The 22,883-nt window shown below is 40.9% G+C and overlaps 1 protein-coding gene across 6 annotated transcripts in view; it reads right to left on the bottom strand.

Annotated features, from left to right (window-relative positions):
• Window positions 1-22,883, bottom strand: part of REV1 (REV1 DNA directed polymerase) — a 100,218-nt gene that overhangs the window by 648 nt on the left and 76,687 nt on the right. For 5 of the 6 annotated variants that reach the window (XM_056116727.1, XM_056116725.1, XM_056116726.1 and 2 more), the window contains 13 exons: window positions 21,967-22,095; window positions 18,503-18,657; window positions 17,100-17,219; window positions 10,971-11,191; window positions 10,392-10,564; window positions 6,226-6,328; window positions 4,952-5,111; window positions 4,543-4,745; window positions 3,125-3,358; window positions 2,415-2,535; window positions 1,195-1,415; window positions 949-1,105; window positions 18-120 (listed from right to left, as the gene is read on the bottom strand). In XM_056116727.1, coding sequence (XP_055972702.1) covers window positions 18-120; window positions 949-1,105; window positions 1,195-1,415; window positions 2,415-2,535; window positions 3,125-3,358; window positions 4,543-4,745; window positions 4,952-5,111; window positions 6,226-6,328; window positions 10,392-10,564; window positions 10,971-11,191; window positions 17,100-17,219; window positions 18,503-18,657; window positions 21,967-22,095 — 2,100 coding nt within the window. Of the gene's footprint in view, window positions 1-17; window positions 121-948; window positions 1,106-1,194; window positions 1,416-2,414; window positions 2,536-3,124; window positions 3,359-4,542; window positions 4,746-4,951; window positions 5,112-6,225; window positions 6,329-10,391; window positions 10,565-10,970; window positions 11,192-17,099; window positions 17,220-18,502; window positions 18,658-21,966; window positions 22,096-22,591; window positions 22,681-22,883 lie in introns of those variants that run through there. The other variant, XM_056116731.1, reaches the window with a different exon arrangement.

Below are 22,883 nucleotides of genomic sequence, written 5' to 3'. Positions count from 1 at the left end.
TTGTATAAAAAAATTACCTTTTCATGTACTTTATAACTAGATCCAGTTTCTCCAGATCTTTTTCTTCTATTAGATCAGTACAGTATTTCACAACTTGAAGGATGTCTTCTTCCATTGGATCTAAGAAAGGGGGTGGGGGGAAAATGCTCAAATGAGACCCAATCTATAAAAAGGAAAAAGGCAGATCTCCAGGGAAAAAGGAAAAACCAGACTTTTAACACTCATTTTATTGCAAACAGGCTTCGGTTTATATACTTTCAGAGAAAAGGGAGAACAATGGATGGATGGACACCAAGTATCAGGTTGTTCTGGTTCCTCACTTTTCCTGGCTGGCTGGCAATTAGGTTGCCCAGTGATCCCTGACTTTTTTTTTAGACATAGTGACTGGATATTGCATCCAGTTGTTTGAGGAAGGAGGGAGAAATCACTGCCGGGAAGTCGGGGGCTCTGCCAGGGGAGGGGCTGCCTACCGTTTGTCTGCATGGGTCAAGTCTCAGGAGCTCACCTTTGACCCTAGCTGTTCCCCCAATTGTCCCCTGCAGCACCCCACACATTTGTTACAGCACAGTTCATTGAGAAGACTATAGATGCTTGCCTTTCTTACTTCAGTCCTGTTTTGGACACACAGTGACACTCGGAGCTTACTCCTGGCTGTGTGCTCAGGGAACCAAATCATGGTAAGCCATGTACTCTCTCCAGTCCCATGTGCACATTTTAAATGATTATTTGGTTATGGAAAAACCAGACTTCTAAACTAGATCTCTGACTGACAGCTATCAAATGAATGGGCTGTGTAAGGAACTTTGAAAACCAGTCCCAGGGTGAGGTCTGAAAACCCTACTGCCAGACCTTGAAAGTTGGATTTAGGAAAACTAGTTCCACCTAGTTGTGTCTGTTCTGAAACCATGTGCCCATTTTCATCTCATTCTTCAGCTTTGTGATGCCAACCTGAAATAGTAGTTATCCACTCTTTGAGCAAGGTCTTCACATCACTGAATTCCACAGCTCCAGCTAGGTTGGGTGGCAAGGGTCTCACACAGCTAGAAGGGTCAGGCTGCATGTCACAAAGACTTAGCACACCCGATGTACAGGCAGAAGCCTCTTCCTGTAAAACAAAAAATGCACTATTAATATAAGGTCTAATGTATTGAAATCTAATCAGAAGAAGCAAGTTTTCAGTATAAAAAGTATTACCAGAGGTTTCTCAGATACTGGAACCTCGTGCTTTAGAAATCCATCAATTAACTTCTGGGGACTCTCATAGGCCCCAGGTAGAAGTTTTCCAGGACTATTAAGCATCTTGTTTTTCAGAGGGCTCTGAACCCTTTTCGAAGGACTGATGGGATTCTTTTTCTTGTTTCTTTTCTTCTCTTTCATTGTTGCTGGTTTTAGCTGAAGTAATGGATTTTTGGGCACTATAAAAAGATGGAGATAGATGCTCAACAAATCCATCACCCTTGTAATGGATTTCTATCCTACTGAATCCAACTCCTGTGCACATACCACACCTACAGACACCTTGCCAAGGCTTTTTAAAATTGAGTAACCATAGTTACAAAGCTTTTTATGATCAGGTTTCAGTCATACATTAATCTAACACCCACCCATCCCTCTACCAGTGTCCATTTCCCACCACCAATGACCCCGCTTTCCCCAGGCATTTATGGCTCTATGGCAGACGTTTATCTCTTTGTCTCTCCACCCCTCCCCCTTCTCTTGGGCAGTTTTGCAACCAATACTGAGAGGTTACCACGTTTGTTCCTTTATCGACTTTAAGCACACAGTTCTTATCCAGAGTGATCGTTTCCAACGATCTTTGTCATAATGGTCCCTTCTTATCCCAAAGGACTCTTTTTTGATGCTTAACTAGGGGTTAACTCCTGGCTGTGCACTCAGGAATTATTGCTGTTGGTGCTTCGAGGGACCATACTGGAGGCCGGCAATTGAACCTGGGTCACACCATGCAAGGCAAATGCCCTACCGACTATACTAGCACTCTGGCCCCTCACCTTGCCAAGATAATGCAAAATGTTGATACTATCACCCCTGCTCTGCAAATTATAATCTGACCTTTGGAACACTGTGTACGTAACAGGATGCTCATAAGGATTAAATGAGAGTACAGTAGTTCAGGTATTAACATAAATGGTCACTAATGTTACATTCGGTGATGCATGTTCAGAAAATTTCATTTTTCAAATCTACAGCCTTAACGTATCAATCTCAAAAGACAATCTTCTTGAAAAAGATTTCTGTAATACCTGGGTTTAAGAAACTAAAAACAAAATGCTACTTTACCCAGTTAGTGCCTGTTTTACTTTCCTAGTATGATGAAAATAGGACAAAAGCTTAGGCCCTGACCACTTTACACTTAAAAACCAGGATTTCATTTTCCTCCGGCTTCTCAGGCTTACCAGACGTGCCTGCTGCAGGCTGGTGTGCAGTGTTCTCTCCTTGCCTCTGTCTCTGATCATATGCTGCTTTCAGCTCCCTCTGAAGCTCAGGTGGAAGAGCAGCAAACACCTCTGGGTCCACCTTACGCAAAATTGAAGGCTCAAAGTCAAACCTGTGTTCTGTGCACCAGCTTGTTTAGATTTTTTACCATAACTTTCCGATCTGTTTTCTTAGTAGGCCCTCAATATCAAAGCTTATTATACCCTCAAGAAATTTTAGGGTGAGAATGAGCTTTTTAGAAATTTATACATTGACTTTTTCCAGTAAAGAAGTACCAGGGTGGGAAGCATTAGTTGCCACATGAGGTTCATTTGTAATGTTCTCTCACACAACGGTCGACGCTTTCTGAGGAGGCTGTGCCTGTGCCAGCTGGGGACAAAACACATATACTAGGCATGTGTTCTACATACCACCTAAGCTTTGCTTTTCAGGGTTGGGCGTACAGAAGCTTTAAGCACCATACACCCTCCCTTTGCTTTACCCTGGAGGCTGCCATGTGTCCCTGTCCTGCGGATGGTACGGATGAGACAATCCCTCCTGCAATGGCTGATTTATGCTTTTGAGAATGTAGGAGATATGGGGGGAAAGGACATAACATGTTCTGAGTTGGAGTGAGAATGGGTGGGAATACTTACACTATGGTAGATCGTAGTCTCTAAACCTGACTTACCTGTGAAAATGCTGGAAGGGCTATCACATTGATTCCTGTGTCACTGTTCGTGTCTGGAGGCTCTGGTATTTGTAACAAAACTGTCCCAACTGTTTGTGGTGAAACTCCTGTACTACAGCCATTTACTGGTTCTTTCTTTTTGTCACCATTCAGTTCTCCTTGCTGAATAGCACAAGCTTGTTCTATTTGTTCCCGGAGGTCAGGTGGAAGAGCTTCTAGAACAGACTGGTCAAGCTATAAAACACCGTAATACAGGAGTTTGGAGTTAAAGCATTCTCAGGATGTACTAGAGAGTTAAGGTTATCACTTAATTTTAGAAGGAAGTTAGTTTTTTTCTTTTTGCTCTGCCAGGGATAAAACTGGGTTTTTATGCATATAAGGCAAGTGCTTTTCCATTGAGTCAATTTCTTTAAAACATTCTGGACCGTGAACTTAAGGTACAGACAGCCAGACAGCAAAGTCACCCCAACTCCTCAAAAGAGCTTTTTTAGACTTGACCTTTTCCACTGTAAACTGCACAGTAATACATGAAATCTGGAAATGGTAACTATACTAAATACTAATACCCTTAAGTTTAAGTCCAAATAAGACTCACTGAATCTCTTGAGGTAAGCTCAAGCTCAAATCCTAGAGCTAACAAATGGGAAAGGGACCAGTGCAAGTCAAATTTCTGTGATGGGGTAACATGGGGTAACAATCTGGGGTCATCAGTTTATCTTTCAGCTCAGAGATTATCTTCCCCCGAACACATGTTAAGTCTTATTTATGAACATAGAGATTTTCCAAAAAGGGAATACTAGAAGCTAACTTTTCTCTACCTTCGATGCCAGAATCCTCTACTCCCTGGCTGCCTCCTTCTGCCTCGGGACATCTTTTTGGAAACACACATCCCACAACCTGGGTTGCCCATCTAACCTCCTCAGGAACGATTCTGGATAACTAAGCAGCAACTGGGATCCAACACAAGAATGTCAAACTTCTACCTGTCCTTATCTAATAGACTATCCCTATTTCAGTCTCCTCATCACAGAGGGAGCTGTGCTGGCCGCACGCCAACTTTCTTCTAACTAAAGCACGACTGTAAAGTTTCTAAGGGGCAAAAACTCCAATAACGTGTATGTATAATCCATAGCAACTGATCATGAAACTTAAATCAGGAGAATCACTGACTGCAAGATGCTCCAAGAAAAACCTTTGACACTGGTCTCTGAATGATCACCATGCCTGAACACCATCACCTGTATTACCATTATTACAAAGAGGTCAAGTGGCTGCTGAGAGGTTACTCTTTCCCAGGTTACGTATTCAGCAGCATCAAGAGTTACCATGACAAGTAGCCCTTTTGGTTACATCTAGAAAAAGGCATTATTCCTGGAAAATCACTTTCACACATCACATTTAGAACATTAACAACATACCTGAGAAGGTGACGGAACCTCTATACTGAGGTTAAGTCTTGATTTTAAACTGATGGGAGAATGTAGACCATTCCATTTCCCTGAAGACTCAGCTTTGCTACTGAAAGGACTGGTATTTGATGTCAGATGTGTAGAAAAGGATGGCAGGAAAGTGCAAGTTCTAGAAGCAGATGATATTTCCAAATCCATAGCAGCTAGAAATACTGAAAATAAGGAAAAAGTATAAACGGCCTTAGATTTGGGAGGGTGTGTGTGTATACACTTATACTCCAAAGCGAAATGCTTATTATTTCGGGAACATGCTGACAGTTACTATGCACTCAACTGAGCTACATGCTGCACTAGGCAGACAACATTACTACCTCCCTGAAGACAACGGCAGCATGGAGACACACTGATGACCACTGACCTTCCTTGTGCTCCTCCTCTGCAGATTTCTTAGCTTTCTGAACGTGGAACAAGTCAAAGACAGAATGTGATCCCCCAGGAAAGTGGTTTGAGGCAATGGATGGGCGACCCAAAGAAGGGTTTATGTTATTTGGAACCAGTTGATTCACTTGAATCCCAACCTGGAACAAGAACACAGCACGTATTTCAAGGAAAATGTATAGTGAAAACGGAGTCAAATAAATTCCCAGCTGGTCTATTTTTATTATTTTCCAGATCTTGTTTCTGGAATTAAAGGCGAACTAAATTAGTTCTAGTACACAAACCACTAGTAATTATACTAATTACTACGTTCTACCCAAATATGCTGCAATCTCTTCAAAATCAGAAATTCTAAAAAGTAGAAGACAATCCCACTGAGGTGTTTACAACTAAGGTTTTAAAGTAAGACTTCAAAAAAAATTAAGTTATGTTGGAAACTTTTGGAAAGATCAAATACACTTTTAAAAAAGGGGCTGGGGCTGGAGCGATAGCACAGTAGGTAGGGCGTTTGCCTTGCATGTGGCTGACCCAGGTTCGATTCCTAGCATCCTATATGGTCCACCAAGGACCGACGAGTAATTCCTGAGTGCAAAACCAGGAGTAACCCTGTTTATTGCTGGGTATGACCCAAAAAGAAAAAAGGGGGGGGGGGGGGCTGAAGGTGGGCTGAGCTGGTCACTGCCACCTCCACTGCAATAGGATTTTAGGAAGTTTTCATTGAGGCTAACTTAACTTAGTAAAACCTCTTGGTCCCTCCCATGAAGCCACACCATGTCGGTAAGTTCCATCTGTTTATATGTGCGTGAACACATACCAACAAAACTTACAAAAGTCGGTCTTTAGAAGAGGAAATAGGATGTTACAAGCTATTGCTACCTTCCTGCTTATTTATGCTGTCAGAAATTCTCCCTTTTGGTTCATCATTTATCAGATCTTGAAATAAATTTCTGATTAAAAAAGTACAAGAAGCATTTACATGTTCCTCACGATCCCATGTAATTCCGGGGGGAGGGGGGGCAGAGGGGGAGAGAAAAATGCATATAAAAGTCATCAGAAAATGACTTTAAATTGATTTATTGTAGGCACTGAAAATAAAACAGTTCTCTGATAAACAAGGTCAGATGAGAAAGTCACCTATGTTTTTATTAAAGTCATGAAAAACATGCATATAAAATTAGCTCCCAATAAAACTCTTTCCTCAGATCAACCCCAAGAAAATGTTACAGAAAGAATTGTAAAATGTTGCACACTTACCCCTCTCATATCTGATATATTTAATTTCATTGTATGAAACATGTTTAGTGTGGCTTTTCCAATGATTTTTGCATTATCTGTTGCCTGGTCAAGAGTTACAGTCCTATAAATGACAAAATTAACTTTTTGAAAGGAATGAAAGCTATATATTATTCATTCACTAGCATCTCGGTAATATGGAACTGTTTGAGAATAGTATAAAGCAGAAAGTTACAAACAAGTTTAAAGATTAAGTGATAAACATCCTTAAAAAAGAATGAAACAGTCCTTTCTTCAATTAAACTAGTTAGACTAAACCAAAATACTGACAAAAGGAAGAAAAATTTAACACAGGGACTAAACTAATGAAAACCATCAGTCGGGAATTTTATTTTGAAAAACCAATTTTAGCTAATACAAATAAAATGTTATTTACACAGCAATTAAAGTATAAATGGTAAATGCAATGTTTTAGGTCCCAAGTCTATGCTAGGGAATGGTTAGTATTTGGAAAAGATTAATCACTAATTGCTTAGATTTTTTTACTTTTTTTCATTACTTTTGAATAATTTTTTGGCATGTGAATAAGCTCATTCTAACTACATTCAGAGGCCGTATATATGGATAAAGAAATGTGTAAGCAGCTTTGACAAAGAAACTATGGTAGAACCCTGAAACTAGAGTATACAATAGATCTTTACAGTTTATAAACAGGATCAGAGCATTTATGACATTATCAGGTGTTTCAAACGTCACTTAGTATTATTTTCTCAGGACCATGAGGACTTTGATCTGTTACCTAACAGTTCCCAAACTCTACCAGGATACAGAATAACTTACAAAGAAAACATCTTTGTGGACTTCAGTTTAAGTAAGTATTTATAGTTTCATTTCTTTTCAGTACATACTAGGCAAACAAACTGTTTTTCAAAAGAATAAACGATTTTAAATGGGAGAAGTATGAGTACAGGATAAATGTGAAATAGAACACTGTAAGCAGATCAGCGAATCTGTTCCCAGATGCCTGCAGCCTGTCAGACCTTCTGGAGGCTCTGAACTAGCCGTGTCGGGTTCCTGGGGAAGGTGGGAGAGAATAAAGCGGTGAATATGAGACTCAGACCTCAGAGACTCCACTCCCGTGTACGTGATTCCATAGGGGAACATGGACAGGGAAGGGAACCACGTTCAGCTGCGGAAAGAAGAGACGTGGCAACACGGGATCCAGACCCTCTCTCACTGAGTGACAGAAAAAGACCAGCCTAAATTTCCTGCACTTGAGTCCCAGATCCAAGGGTCCCTGAGCACTGCGGGCTGGACCTGAAATCCACAGCACCTCATGTCTAAGCAGCAATGGTTTGCTCTGGCCCAGTCCCAGCCAGCTGGGAACTGCCAGTGGAGTCCCCAGGGCTCCTGAGCACACCTAGGAGTCCCATGGACCCCCCAAAAGTAGTAATCAAAAATGGGAAACAAGAAAAACAGTTGACAGTGGGTCTGTAAGAATATGTGAAAACACTGCATCTATGAAATAAGATCATAAATATATAATGTCCAGTGAATTTTTTAATCACAAATGTCAGAAACAAAAAAATGTCAAATTACAAATGTCAGAAACAAAAAATTTAACACTGACAAAATGCCTGGCCCAAAGGCCAAACAATATTCCAGAACTCTTCAAGGTAAAGAGCACTGTAGCACTGTCCTCCCGCTGTTCATCAATTTGCTTGAGTGGGCCCAGGAACGTCTCCATTGTGAGACTCATTACTCTGTTTGGCATATCGACTACATCACAGGTAATCTCCCAGGCTTTGCTGTGCGGGCAAGATACTCTCCGTAGCTTGCTGGGCTCTCTGAGAGGGGCAGAGGAATCGAACCCAGCTCGGCCGGCCGGGCAGGTGGCTTGCAAGGCAAACGCCCTACCGCTGTGCTATCGCTCTAGCAAATCGCTTACTATCAGCTTCAGCCAAAGGAGAAGATCCTTAAAGCTGCAGAGTGCAAGGCCAGGTGGGGCAGGAGGCTGGGATGGGGCCCGGGAGGGGGAGCCTCCTGTGGGTGGGCCGGGCAGGGTGCTGGTAACACAAATGAAGAATTTCCATCAGAAAAGCATGGACTTCAGCAGTAATCCTACAAGAAGGCGATTATGCCTGCAAGGTCAAAAAAGGTTAAGAAAAAATTCTGTCTACATCTTAAAAATTACATTTATAAATTTCAAGTCTGAACATCAAGTGTTAAAAACACAGATTTAAAAAATTTACATCTGTACATTCTTTCTCAGTAAGGTATCAAAAGTTGTGCCTGAATAACTACCAAATGAACTTAAGATGGCAGAGATCCAAAATTCTGGAAAACCAGGATCTGAGACTGGACAACCCAGGATGCCTCACCCAAATCTGTGATAGGAAACTTGCCTCTTTGGGGGAGAGGGAGGAGGGCAGTTAGGATGGAGAAGGGATCACTCTGAAATCATTCTGGACAAAAGCTGAGTGCTGAAAGGAGGTAAAGGGATACACATGAGAACCTTTCAATAATCGTATTGCAAATCACAGACAGGAGGGGAGAGAGAAGAATGTGTGTGGGGGGGGAGAGGGAGGGGGGAGAGGGGGAGAGGGGGAGAGAGAGAGAGAGAGAGAGAGAGAGAGAGAGAGAGGAGAAAGAAATAGAGATGGGGACAGAGAGAGAGAGGAAGAGTGGGAGGAAGAGGGAGGGAGAGAAAAAGGAGGAGAAGAGAGAGAAGGAGAGAAAGGGGAAAGAGAGGGAAAGAAAGGGGAATGGAAGAGAGAGAGGAAAGAGGAGAGAGAGGTGTCTGCCACAAAGGTAGACTGAGGTGGGGTGGCCAGGGAGGGAAACTGGGACTGGTGAAGGGATGGCTGTTGGAACACTGTATGACTGAAACCCAATCGTAACTGTAATTATATCTCATGGTGATTTAGTAAAAAGATTTAAAAGTATAAATAAAGTATTTAAGGTACTGGAAACATAGGACCAGTGTTAAAGCCAACATTTCAGGTGAGCTCTTTCCCATCTGAAAGAACTTTCAATGTAAGGGCCACAGTAGTGAAGCCAGGGACTGAGACCAGGTTGGCTATGTGCGAAGCAAGTGCACTGCATCCTATACTATCACTCTTGGCCTCTATCATTCTACTTTTCTATATCTTTAAAATTTTGCAATAACACTTTTTTCAAAGTTTTATTTATTTAAACAGGTAAATAGAAAGAGCTCAAATACTACCAGCTGATTATGGGCTGAAGCAATAGCACAGCGGTGGGCATTTACCTTGCACACCGCCATCCCAGGTTTGATTCCTTCATTCCTCTAGGAAAGCCCGGCAACCGGCAACCTACAGAGAGTGTTCTGCCCGCAAGGCAAAGTCTGGCAAGCTCCCCGTGGTGTATTTGATATGCCAAAAACAGTAACAGCAAGTCTCAATGGATACGCTACTGGTCCCTGCTCGAGCAAATTGATGAACAACGGGAGGACAGTGCTACAGTGCTACCTAATTTTCATGGTGAACCAATGTATTGATGAAACTGGAAGTTTCTGTGCTCAAAAGTAGACACATCATTATTCTTGTCAGTCTATAACATGAACATGTGTGAATATGTGTACGCATATATACATATATGGTTGGCATGAACTAATCCTGAAAGCAGTATTTCCTAATGTAATTTTCAGAGTGGAAAATTTTAAAACCCTGTTAACTGACAGATAAAAAATCTTGTGCTGTATAAAACAGAATAACAAGCGAATTTTTTATATGGCATGAATCTTACATTTTGTATTAGTGGATCTCTAGCAGTTTTCAGATATTACAATGATTAATCTTTTATAAACAGAAACCATACCTGAGTTACTGTTTCATATCATTCCTAGAATGACTGTGATTGTCCTCCAAGTCCATGGCCAAGAGGTGTGGGTCACAGCTCTCTGCCTTTCCTTTTCCTTCTGCCACGCTCTACACTTGCCAGCCAACAACCTTCAGCTCAAGCATAAACCAAATTCAAATGGGCCAACAAGTGGCTCCACTGAGTAGCAAATAAATCAGTTAACGTATCTTTAGCCAAACTTTTTCTCGCTTCTCTTCACTTTTACTGTAAAAGTTTTTCTTGGACCTGCCCTGGATCAAATTTAGGGTCTGGCCCTGGCAAGGCAAGTTGTCTACTCTCCAATATGCGTTTCAAGATGAGTTTACCTGGTTATGTTATCACAAATTCCATGGCCTCCAAATTTTGCAGTTTCTATAGGAGCCCCCGGCTTCCGGACCATGATTTTGAGGGTCAGACGTTTGCCCTTCATGCTAGCAGTTTCAAGTCGTCGTTGGATTTCTTCTGAAAGATTCAGAAGAAAAGCTTCTGCTTCTTTTGGCTATGGGAAAACAAAGTGTCGAAGTTATTTTCCTATGAACCTAACAATTCTCCAGTAATTTAACCCTCAACAGAAAGCATGTATATGGTTTTCTATCTACCCTGTATCTACTAAGGACAAAACCTGCACAAATTTTAGGAATATCAAGAATTTTGAGAACTTATTTCAAGCATCAGTCTAGCTTAACGATTCCTAAACTTATTAGGCTTTCTTTTCAGAAAGAACATTATAACAATATAACAGAAAGTGTCCTTCAATGGCATCCAACACCACCACCAGCCAAGGGACTGTGCTAGCACCCAAAAGGGGTAGGTGCTGCCCACTTGGGGAAAGACCAGATTCCAGCTGGAGAGGACCAGGAGAAAATACGAAGAATTTAAAAGTGAACCCACTGAGAGGCCTGTACCTGTGTGAATCTTATTCCATAGTTGATTTCAGCTGAAATAGATTTTCTTTCTTTTTCAGTTCGAACTGGTCTATCATCCAAACCACGGCAGAACCTATACAGCATCTGACCTGTTTTAGGACCAAATTCTTTTTGAAGTTTTGCCATGGTCATATACTGCAAATCTCCACAAGTTTTAATTCCCATGGATGCCAACTTGGATTCCATCGAACGTCCGACTCCTAGGAAAGGGGATATACTCTTAAATTCCACAAATAAACTATTATAAACATTATCAACTTCAAATAGCTATGACTCATCTATGCAAAGAAACAGCTACTTTATTTCTAGAATATAAAAAAATATTCCTTAACATTTTTATGTGGTACTAGCGAACTGTCTCAAAAGTCATTTTTTGGTGCAAATTAATCTAGTAACTTCTCAGAATCTACTTTTAAACTCCACAAACAAATGAATCAAAGCTTCTCAAACACTGGATTTCTAAAAAGGTCATTTTTATTACTAATACTAAAATTTCTATCTTATTTACAAAATAAGGTAACAGATCTGTTCACACGAATGGCTTATAAACATAGAAGCCACCTATAGAATATTAGGGATATTGTTATTTCAGTGAATGAGGATCAAATCTCACAACTGTTCCAGTATCAGGCTGTACCTCAAAAATGTCATTTGTGGACAAAGCAGTACCAGTGAACAAAAAATAAAAATTCCTAAACAAACAGACAGTGGGGGTAAATGGTGGGAAGGAGAAGATTTTTTTTTTTAATTAAGAAAGATTATCTCCCTGAATAGGTATTAGCCTTCTCCAACTGCGCCAGCGCACAGTGATCCCTACCATAACTTCTCTAAGATGAAGGGCTCAGCCTCACCCAGGCACAATGCTGAGTATTAGTCCTCTAGTCTTAACAGAAGAATGCATATATAGGAAAAATATTTAATGAAAAACTTAGGCTAAGTAAAATTTTTAATAAAATAGCCTTCACCCCAGCAAATAATTTCCATCTTTAAGGAAAAGAATGTGCCTTCCTTGTCTTCTGCAGGATCTTTTCTGAGTGCTAAGGGTGAAGTCTGAAATCTTCTGGCCATCTGTGTTATTATTTCTAGTTCAGAGCAAGGATACATAGCACAAGCTTAGGAGGTTCTCAACTGTTCATATCATTGACCCTGAAGATAAACAAAACTGGTTTAGACCAAGGCAATCTACGCCTTAGTGGAGGTTAAGAGATGAAAGGTGTTAAGGGTGCTGCCTCCCATTTGTGCCGTTTTAATATTCAAGTAACAACATATTAATTGTAAGTGAAATCTGAGTATTTTCCAAAATGGGGAGGAGACACCCAAAGATCATCAGTCAGGAAGACTTTTTTGTGTATTTTGGCCTCCCAACAATCCCCTATCCTTGAGAAGTAATCCTAATCTTTGCCTTAAAGATCTGTAGCTAATGAATCTCTCTTTACTGCCTTGCAAAATTGGCAAGAGGCACGAATCACTGTGGACCCAATCACTGTAGAAGAACTGTATGTGCCTAGAGTGGACCAGGATGTAACTTTAAGTGTCCCAAGTACAGTGAAAGTCACTATTTACTGAAAGGTATGAAAGAAAACATCACCAATCAAACTAATTGAACTGAACTGTCCCTCCAGCGGAAAAAGAAAAGAATTCCCTCCACTAATGAACTGGATTGGCCTGAAACCAAGGTGGGAAAGGAAGGCACCTACTTCCAAGCCCTCTTGTACCAAGAGGGGTGGGAAATGGAGCTCGGAAACAGCAGCTCAAATGAGATCTGCCATTCTAAATGAGGGCATCAAACAAGTGTTCATCAGGACAGGAGAAACCTTTGGGGAGAAAGTCTTGACACTCAAACTAAGAGCAGTAACCTGGGAAGGAAAACACTGAGGTAAAATGCACAAACGTAAGACTCCAGTCTCAAAGAAGACAGAAATGTGGAAGTCCCTCATCACGCAACTGGGGAGAGTCAGCTTTTGTCTGATGGGAAACTATTACTCTAAGTTTAAAAGTGCCAGTAATGACCCTCCTTGGCACCCAGAATCAGACACTGTAATAGAGAAATAAGACTTGTGCAACTGAGAACTGAATTTTCATTTTTTCTAACTTCAGCTGATGAGTTTAGCCTGTTCCTTTGTGACTCAGGAAAGATGGGAGGCTGACCAGGTGCAGAAAGTCCTTGGATGATTTTATACATGACCATAAGTATAAAATCCGTCTTTGTAAAGATCCAAAGAACACAAAGCAACAATACTGCATTGCCTATTACCCAGAGTTGAGGGGAACAACCCTTTCTATCTTTAGATAAGCTATCTTAAGTAACCTCCCATCAAAGAAGGAGTCCTCAGCTGGGAGACAGCGTTGGGTCAGAGAAAATCGCAAGTGCTGTGGGTGTGACACCCAAACCAAATAGCTAAAGACTGTTGTTCTATATGACATGACTAGGTTCTCTGGACTCATCATACATTCTGGGAAGCAACTACTTTCATTTTATGGTTTTGGACCCAGCGATGCAAGGGGGGACCATATAGGACACCAAGGATCAAACCTGGGTTTGCTGTATATAAGGCAAACTCTCTACCCACTGTACCAAAACAGCTCCATTCTGAAACAACCAATTTTTAAAAAAGAAAAGCAGGACTTTTCATTGCCAAGAATTCAGCACAAAGGACACATACAACCACGTGAAATAATTTCTTAAAGGGACAGCCTGTACTCTGCACAACACACTTTCGGAACTAGGAAAAGAAGGCTTTAACACCATTCTCAAGACAGGGAAAACGAGAGAAAGCTGTCATTCTGTGTGTCTGAAATGTTCTACATTTGATTGAGAACTTGGGGGATTTTATGAAAGCCAATCATATGAACACAGGAACAGTTTGAGGTTAGTATAACCCAGGATATATGGCTTTCAAGGTAACTCATCGCAGGAAGTCACTTCGGCTGACCTGTTCTCAAACATGACACTGAAAAGGCAAGGCTATGCCTAAGAGCTGAGCCAGATATCTTAACCTCTACCCCACCAAAAAAGTTTCTTCCAGCCAAGAAGCAAATGAAAGTAGAAGGCAAGACTAATCGATTGGTCAAGAATGAAAAATTCTCTGCTTCTGAATTTAAAAAGAAAAACAAAACAAAATCAACATTACAAAATTGATTCAGTTTCACATGTTATGGAACGAATGTATCTCCTCAAAATCACAGGCTGAAATCCTAATCTGACATTTGGGGATAGAACCTTAAAAGAGGTAATTCACGTGAAATGAGTGAAATAAGTGTGTGGGGCTGGGGGGGGGGGGGGGAGCGCGCACACGTTATGATTTAAGAAGAGACAAAGCACATGTGAAATGAGGAGGAGAAGACAATCCCTACCAGGAGAAATGCCTGCTGGCTTTTACACTCCACCTCCCAGCCCTGACAACACGATCCTGAGTGAGAATTCCAGCCTGTAACATGTCGCTATGGCATCTCCAGCAAACTGAGAGAGATTGCTAGCATAATAACCAAAACTCTATTTCCACATGCATCTATAAATATATTAGATACTTCTTATATGGGCTGGAGCGATAGCACAGCGGTAGGGCGTTTGCCTTGCACATAGCCAACATGGCCGACCCAAGTTCGATTCCTCCACCCCTCTCGGAGAGCCCGGCAAGCTACTGAGAGTATCTCGCCCGCACAGCAGAGCCTGGCAAGCTACCCGTAATGTATTCGATATGCCAAACACAGTAACAACAAAAGTCTCCAATGGAGACGTTACTGGGCCTTCTCGAGCAAATCGATGAACAACAGGAGGACAGTGACAGTAACTTCTTATATGAAACTGCAAAAAGAAGTATTATTGAGATTGTTTTAAATTGCCTTGTCCAGTCAATAATTTACTAGCTCAATTTTATTACGTCAATTATTCTTCAAGTTTAAACTTGACAAAACCACTTTCTTTAAAGATATTTAGGGTGGGAGGGATAATGGGACCTATGGTGCTGGATAATAGGCACTGGTGGAGGGATGGGTGTTTGATCATTGTACAATTGAAACCCAAGCACAAAAATTTGTAAGTCTACAACTGTACCTCATGGTGTTTCACTAACAAAAATTAAAAAATGTAAATGATGGAGAATGGGCACTGGTGGAGGGATGGGTACTCGATCATTGTATAACTGAAACCCAAGCACAAAAATTTGTAAGTCTACAACTGTACCTCATGGTGTTTCACTAATAAAAATTTGAAAAATAAAAAGAAAAAAGATATTTACTAGGGGATTAGGAAGCTAGAGTAACTTAATTACAGAAATTTCTAATTAACCTTAGTTCCATTTTTACAAGACCTCCAACTATGTACCTATGTATAAATACACTTACAACAAATAAATTGACCAAAACTTCCATTAAAAAACCTTTTTTTGGGCTGGAGAGATAGTACGGGGGGAGGGGTGGTAAGATACTTGCCTTGCATGTGGCTCACCCGGTTCAATTCTTGGTACCCTGTATAATCCCTTAAAACCCACCAGGAGTGATTCCTACACAGAGCAGCAAGGAGGAAGCCCTGAGCACCTCTAGGTATGACCCCCTCTGTGTACCGTTTTCAACTTTTCTTACTGCCAACACAAGGGAGCTTTGTAATGCTAACATATACTATTTTATAAATAAACAGGAGGGAGTATCTGAAAGGTACATGGATAGTTGTAAGACTTAAGAGAATTTTTTTGTTTTATTTTGGGGCCACACCTGGTGTGGTCAGGGGCTTACTCCTGGCTCTACATGTAGGTATCATTCCGGCAGGTTTGGGGGACATATAGGGTGCTACAGATGGAACCTGGCTCAGCTGCACGCAAGGCAAGGGCCCTACCTGCTGCTGTACTACTGCTCTCGCCCAGACTTAGAGAAACTTTTAAAAGGAGACAGTGACCATAAACAGCCCATACATAAAATTTGGGAATTAACTGTCCAACATATAAAACTTCATACCATATTCAAGGTTCCCAAAGGGCAACCATTTATTTCTAGTTATATGTCACTTTTTCATAAAGAGTTTTACATGCAAGGCGAATCACCCAGTCAGTTATGAAAGTATGAAATAACTAAACACTTTGCACCAAAAGGCAAGAAAAGGTATAGGAGAAGTTTAGCTTCAACTTCCAAGTTTCCAAAACATAATACTTTCCTTTTTTGCTTTCTAAAACAATTGTAGGCACCATAATTTACAATATTTACAATGGCAGCTTTTCATGCAGACTATGTTCCAGCTCCACACTGCCCCCAGCGTCTGAGTCCCTCCACCGTGTTGGGGCCCTCTCCCTCCCATCCTGCTCATCTTTAGACTCACCTATATGGTTCACATGGTTCCTACATTTAGGACTATTAACTTACTAAACTCATCAAATCATAATTAGTCCTACAGGATAAATTTGTAAATAAGACAACTGATGCTCAAATCTTCATGTTTGGGTTTTAAGTATTACTATTTCAATTTATTTGAAGGACAAAAATGCAAGTACACCACATTCTCTTCAAAATGACTTATTAGGACCAGAGCGATGTGGTACAGTGGGCAGGGCACTTACCTTGCATGCTGCCAACCCAGGTTTGATCCCTGGCACCATATATGATCCCCCAATGCCAGGAGCGATCCCTGAGAGCAAAGCCAGGAGTAAGCCCTGAGCACTGCTGGGTGTGAACCAAACATTAAAAAAAAATTTAAATACAATTTCTTAGAATTAAATTTGATTGTGCTATCTGAGAAATACAGTAAAACAGGAGAAACAAAATAAAATGTAAAACTATGGTCCTGATAAATCAACTGGAGAATTAGTCATCCACCATAAAATTACAAAAGTTTGTTTCTCGCACGGTAATAGATTTTAAAATATTGTTTCTTGAGGTTTTAAGCTTCTCTGTTCTTTTATCTAGGGAGGTGGTGGCACACACCCAACAGGGCTCAGGGACCACATGTGCTGGGGACCTGAACTGGAGTTGGCCGCATGCAAGGCAAGCACCTTACCTCCTGTATTGTCTTCCTGGCCTAATTCCTGTTTTTAAAGAAAGAAATACATTACAGAACCAGGAAAAGAAACTTAATAAATGTTTACAAAAAATACAAGTTAAAAAGAGAAGGTTCATATTTACCTGGTAGATTAGTAACTAACTGGCCTCTAATAAAATCATCTACTTCTTCCGGTTTTAAATGATACTGGCCATCGGGTTTTGCTTTTCTAGTTGCCATTCTAGCCAGGAGGATATTAGAACCTAAAAAAGGTTTTTTCAAAAGTCAAAAAAATACTTTACACAATCATTAAATTTCACATTGAAGGCTTCTACAAAGATTACTTATAATAGCTTGTATTATCAAACTATCAATTTTGATCATTTCAAATACAGCATAGACAGGCAAAATTTTATTAAGTATTACAAATTAAAACTAGCATTTTTATTGGTCAGTTAAATTTCTTTGTTCAAAAAAAAAGTGCCACTCTAACATCTACTCAGCTGAAAGAAAAAGTGGTCTAAGCCTCAAGACTGGGGAGCTACAGGGATTGAAGGCAATGATCAGGAATCAGCTCATTTCCAACAGACTGGTAGGAAACTAGTCAAAGAAATACTGCTTGAGGAACAAACGCAGGGCATTAGAACCAAACTGCACTCCATGCAATTACTGCAGATGTTCTGGAGCTAAGATTGGAAAGGGTTGGGGTTGAACTCCCTCCCCATCTCCCAAGACCGCCGAAAGCATTCATGAGGGGAGTAGCTGAGGGGAAAGGTATAAAGCTTAAAGAATCAGAAGAAAGGGTGGGAGAAAGACTTGACAGTAAAGAGATCGAACTTTAAATATGGCCTTCATCTGGAAGGAATCTGCCTTGCGCACAACCAACCCAGGCTCAATCTCCAGCATCCCACTGTGCCGCCAGGAGTTAACTCCTGAGCATCACCAGATGTGGCCCCCTGAACAAACAAGTAAAGTAAAGTAAAGTAAAGTAAAGGCCCTCCCGTTGATCGTAGATTTGCTCGAGCGGGCCCAGTCACGTCTCCATTGGAGACTTTGTTGTTACTGTGTCTGGCATATCAAATACTCTCGGTAGCTTGCCGGGCTCTCCGAGAGGGGCGGAGGAATCGAACTCGGGTCGGCCGTGTTGGCCGCGTGTAAGGCCAACGCCCTACCGCTGTGCTATGGCACCAGCATGGGTGGTTCAGTGGTAGAATTCTCGCCTGAACAAACAAACAAAACAAAAAAAACAAACAAAACAAAACTCAAAATATAGCCTTTGTTTCATTTTTGGGGAAAAAAAAACCCTATTATTTGCAAACACTGAATTCACGTACCATAAAGAAAAAAATAACGAATCTTTTGACTTGTTTGTTTAAATGATGTCAATGACCTTTTATTTGCATTTCCAATACTTTAGGCTCATTATGCTCATTACACCCTTGTGGGCAATGCTGACTCACTTTCAAAGTAGAGACCTATACAGTCAAGTAGTAACATTTTTGAATCACTACTAAAAATGAACATATTCAAGGATCTGGATACTGACCTATCCCAACAGAGGCAGAGCATTTAGTCTGGTCTTTAATCTCCATTCGCACAGCATTTGCAAACTCATCAGGAGTAAGCCTGGTCTCTGCAAGGATTTCTGTGATATCTACTAACGCTTCATCACAACTGACAGCTTCGATGTTATGTGTATAGCTATGGGGAAAAGGCAGAAGCAAAGAGTCACACTCACACTGCAAAATACATGGTCTTATGGCAGCAGTCTTCAACATTTCTTTAGAAACTCAAGATGCTAAAAGATAGCTGTATGGGCTTTGTCCCTAAGGAGGGCATTGTTTTTTTGAGTTTTGGTTTTGAATCACACCAGCTAGTGCCTCAGGGGTCATGTGGTATCAGGGCTTGAACCTGGGCTTCCTGCATGCAAAGCAGATACCCAGCCCATTGAACTATGTCCCCAGCCCATTAAATTAAAAGTATCAATATTTTAATTAAACTGGCATGAGACAATTAGTCATCTATTTTAACTGGTAATGTTTAAAAGGTACTGTTTTCTTTTTCTCTATTAACACAATTACAGAAATAATTATTCCAGTTTAGCTATAGAATTTTTTGAAAATCTGAGCAGATGAGAAATAGTGTACTAGACCCATAATATTCAAACTAAAAATATCCTTTAAACACTCTACCTCAAAACTAGTATGAAACAGTTATATAAAAAATGAATGCTCTTTTAAATACTTAAATATAGTTGCTGCTGACACTGTAGAAAATAATGGCCAGTCACCTCAAATGCCAGTCTAGGAGGACATCATCTGCCTCCCTGCATATGGAGCTATCTCAGCTCTGGGGTTTGGTCACCTTATGCGATCTAGCTACAACCAAGGACTTGTTCTAATTACCTAGGGAAAAAGAGGAAGGAAGAGTGCTCTATGGCTCCAAAGCTAATTAAACACATGAACCACAAATGGAAGAAGCCATAAAAAATGTCAGGATCCACAAATGTAAGTCCATTTGGTAAACTTACAAACCAAATGGTTAACTTACAAAGAGGTGATGTCTCACCTCTTACTGATACTGTTCTAGATGGTTCTAGATGTTACTGATGAGATTAACCCTATGCTTACTGAAGAAAGGAGAGTTCTATTTAGGTTTAAACATCGGCCCAAATCTGTAATGGCCCAAGGGTTCTGAGAAATTCAGCTGATTTCAGGCACTGGAGAAAATAAACTGACGGAATTTCCACAGAATGAAAGGAAACAAAACTGAAGCCCGGCTGTGGCCACAGCTGCCCCTGACAAAGGTTCCAGACTAAGCACCCGCCAGGACTCTGACACACCTTGGCTCTAATCACCCTCATAAATGAACAAGGACCTCAACATTCAGCACACAGCAGTGTCACTTCTCAGCCTGGTGGTCTCCACGCCAGACTTCATTGGGCATCACTGGATTTTAAAGACCTTTCCTCTCGTTACCATCAATAGCGTATTTGGGGTCTGCTGACAGATACTGCTGTAACTGGCCGTGGCTCAGAACTAACTCCTCCACACTTTAACTCCTACAGAATATCATTTGTCCCTTTGTGTTTTCTCTTTCCTGCCAACACTGAATTTTATTCTCTCTGTAAAACTAGGAGTACCCACAGGCATCTGCTTCTAACTTGAGTGCTTAGAATAAAGCTCAGAAAAACAAGAAGATAGCTTAAGGGGCTGGGTCACATGCTCTGTGGACACTAGGCCCCAAATTGATTACCGAACACTGCCAGAAGCGAGCCAGAAGCACACAGTCTCAAGTAAGTAGCCCCTGAGCTCGTCTCCCCACCAAGGAGGAGCGGGGGGAAGAGGGCAAGAGCACTCCAACTCGGGGGCAACGAGTGAGTCGTAGAACCTAGCATCTTAAGAGACCTGTAGTCATGACCCCATGTGGGATCGCTTAACTTCCTTAAAATTTGATTTAGTATCGGTAAATATTTTCTTTGTTTACCTATTTTACAGACCTATATACTTGGGGTCATAAAAATTTCTTGGGTGACTAAAGGTCACAACTCTCCTTTAAACATGTTTAAAGGAGAAAAAAACATTTATTTGCTACAGCAAACTGAAAGAGAGCAAAATCTCAAATCCAGTCCTCACAAAGCCTCCCCCCGTCCCCCAGCAGGTTCTCTGAAGCTCTATCACACACCTCATTGGTCAGCTCAAGGGTGAAAGAGGTGGGTCATTTCATGGTCACAGAATTTGCTTTCATCAGACTCTGTGGTGTCTCTCATTCCCCTGTCCAGGGTTCAAAACCTACAGTCATTTTCTAAGAAAGGTCTCAGAAGGGGGAAGTGACCACTCTGTTTTGATTTTATTTGGTCTATATTTTAACAGGGTCATTTTACAGTGTTCTGGGAAAGAAAGAACAATTGTTTCCATTGACAAAAATCAAGAAAACACTGTAGCAGAACTCCAGGGGCTTAAGGAATCAGCACAGAGGTCTTGGGAAGCAAAAGAAAAATCACTGCTTATGTTTAAAACAAAAAAGAGCAAAATATTTTACCCTTGATTTATTTTTCTTAAAATACTAGGGCTGGAAAACCTGTCGGAGCTGGATGTGACTGAGTTAGGAAGGCCTATTAATCCAACAGAACAGAATTTCTGTATGGATGAAAATAGAACTTTACTTTTTCAGTTTAAAATCAATTACCACTCTGCCTCAATCACTCTGCTTGCCTTGCACAAGGCTGACTGGGGTTCCATCCCTGGTACAGCATCCATGGTCCCCCGAAACCCGCCAGAAGTGATCCCTGAGTGTAGAGCCGAGAGTACCTCCATGTATGACCCAACAATGAAACCATAAAACCAACAACAAAAAAGTTCAAATACGTCCAGAGTAATAAACAAGTTCTGCTTATCAACTTTCTCAATACAGGTTTCAGTTTTAAACCATTTTGGGAAATGGGCCATTCTCAAAAGAAGAAAAACATACATGTGAATCAACAGTAATAAAACATTTATTTGTTTTCTCATGGAATCAGAAATTACTAACATATTGGCTGAAAAGAAAATCAATGCATCTAGACTTTTGAGAACTGAGTCAGTTCTCATTGATGTACAAATTCAGCCAAATAAATCTGAATTTGGTCCCTGGCAAGGTAAACCCTGCCCCAAAACGACCTCTGCTGGGCACTGAACCTATTACAGAATTCTAATACTTCCTCTGCCTGGTCCCATGGAAAGAAAACTAGAACCACTAAATTTAAGAAATGCCTGTCTCTGCTTCCATAGCTTCCTCAACATCAGGAAGCACCTGAAGGATCCAATTACAACAAATATCATCCAGCGACTAACTCCCAACTACCGGAGCTGCTCATGGAACAAGAGAGAAGGCAGCTGACTGACTACAGTGCTGAGGACAGAATTCCCCAAAGGATCAAAGAGTGATCCTAAAACCCCACACAGACTGGACGGCCTTTGAATAAGAAACACTCTGAGAAACACATACATGAAAGTGGTATTATATACCAACCTTGCCAATGTTTCATACATCCTTCGCGCAACTTCCTTATATGCATGAAAATCATATGGAACAGCTTGAAGATTAGGACAAAGCTGCTTAGCTTGCCCAAAGAACATTCCATTCTTAATGCCAACTTGTCTAGAGGAGAAAAAAATATATAATAGATGTTATACTAAAATTATTATTTTGCAAAATCAATTACCAAATACGTTATTTCCCCATGCCACTAATACATAATTTTCATTAACTCCATTTTTTAAATTAGGGGTCAAGAGGAGACAATAAAAAAAAAAGATTTGTTCCCCCCAAGAGAAAATTATACAATGATCTGATTAGTGCAAATGATATGTTTAGGTATGCCAAAATACGTTAATAAAGATCAGATTTGGCTCATGAATGTATCTGAAGTTTCCCTGAGACTTAGACCTGGCCCCCTCACAGAGATGCCAGCATGCCATATGCTGGTGATATCACAACCACCACAGAGCAGGAACGTGCTGTCCAAAGACGGTGTCTTCCCTTAAAGTGGCACAGTCTGGCCAGGGCTCATCCCCCAAAGACAAAGAGTATAAACGGAAGAACTACACAGAACAGTGCTATGTGACAAACAGACAAAATGTACTCATCCTATTACCACCCAATTCCCAATTGACCAATTCCATGCTCCCGAAGTGGCTCCAGGGGCTGCGATGCCAACAGCATTGGACATGGAAGGCCATCACTCTGGGCAGGGGCCAGGGTTCCACAACTTTGAGGGACCTAATTGAAAATGGTAAATTTTAAATCTGCTGTGTGTCTCAATGCCCCACATTACTTTTGATACTTGGAGCAGTCAGCACATAAAAATAATCATGGAATTATATATAATTAATAAAATTCCATTTTACCACTCGCTAATGAATCAAAAACTATTCAAGTAAAAACAC

This window comes from Sorex fumeus, unplaced genomic scaffold, assembly GCF_029834395.1.
Source record: "Sorex fumeus unplaced genomic scaffold, SorFum_2.1 ptg000033l, whole genome shotgun sequence".
NCBI classification, from domain to species: domain Eukaryota; kingdom Metazoa; phylum Chordata; class Mammalia; order Eulipotyphla; family Soricidae; genus Sorex; species Sorex fumeus.
This window is presented reverse-complemented; position numbering and strand designations above follow the sequence as displayed.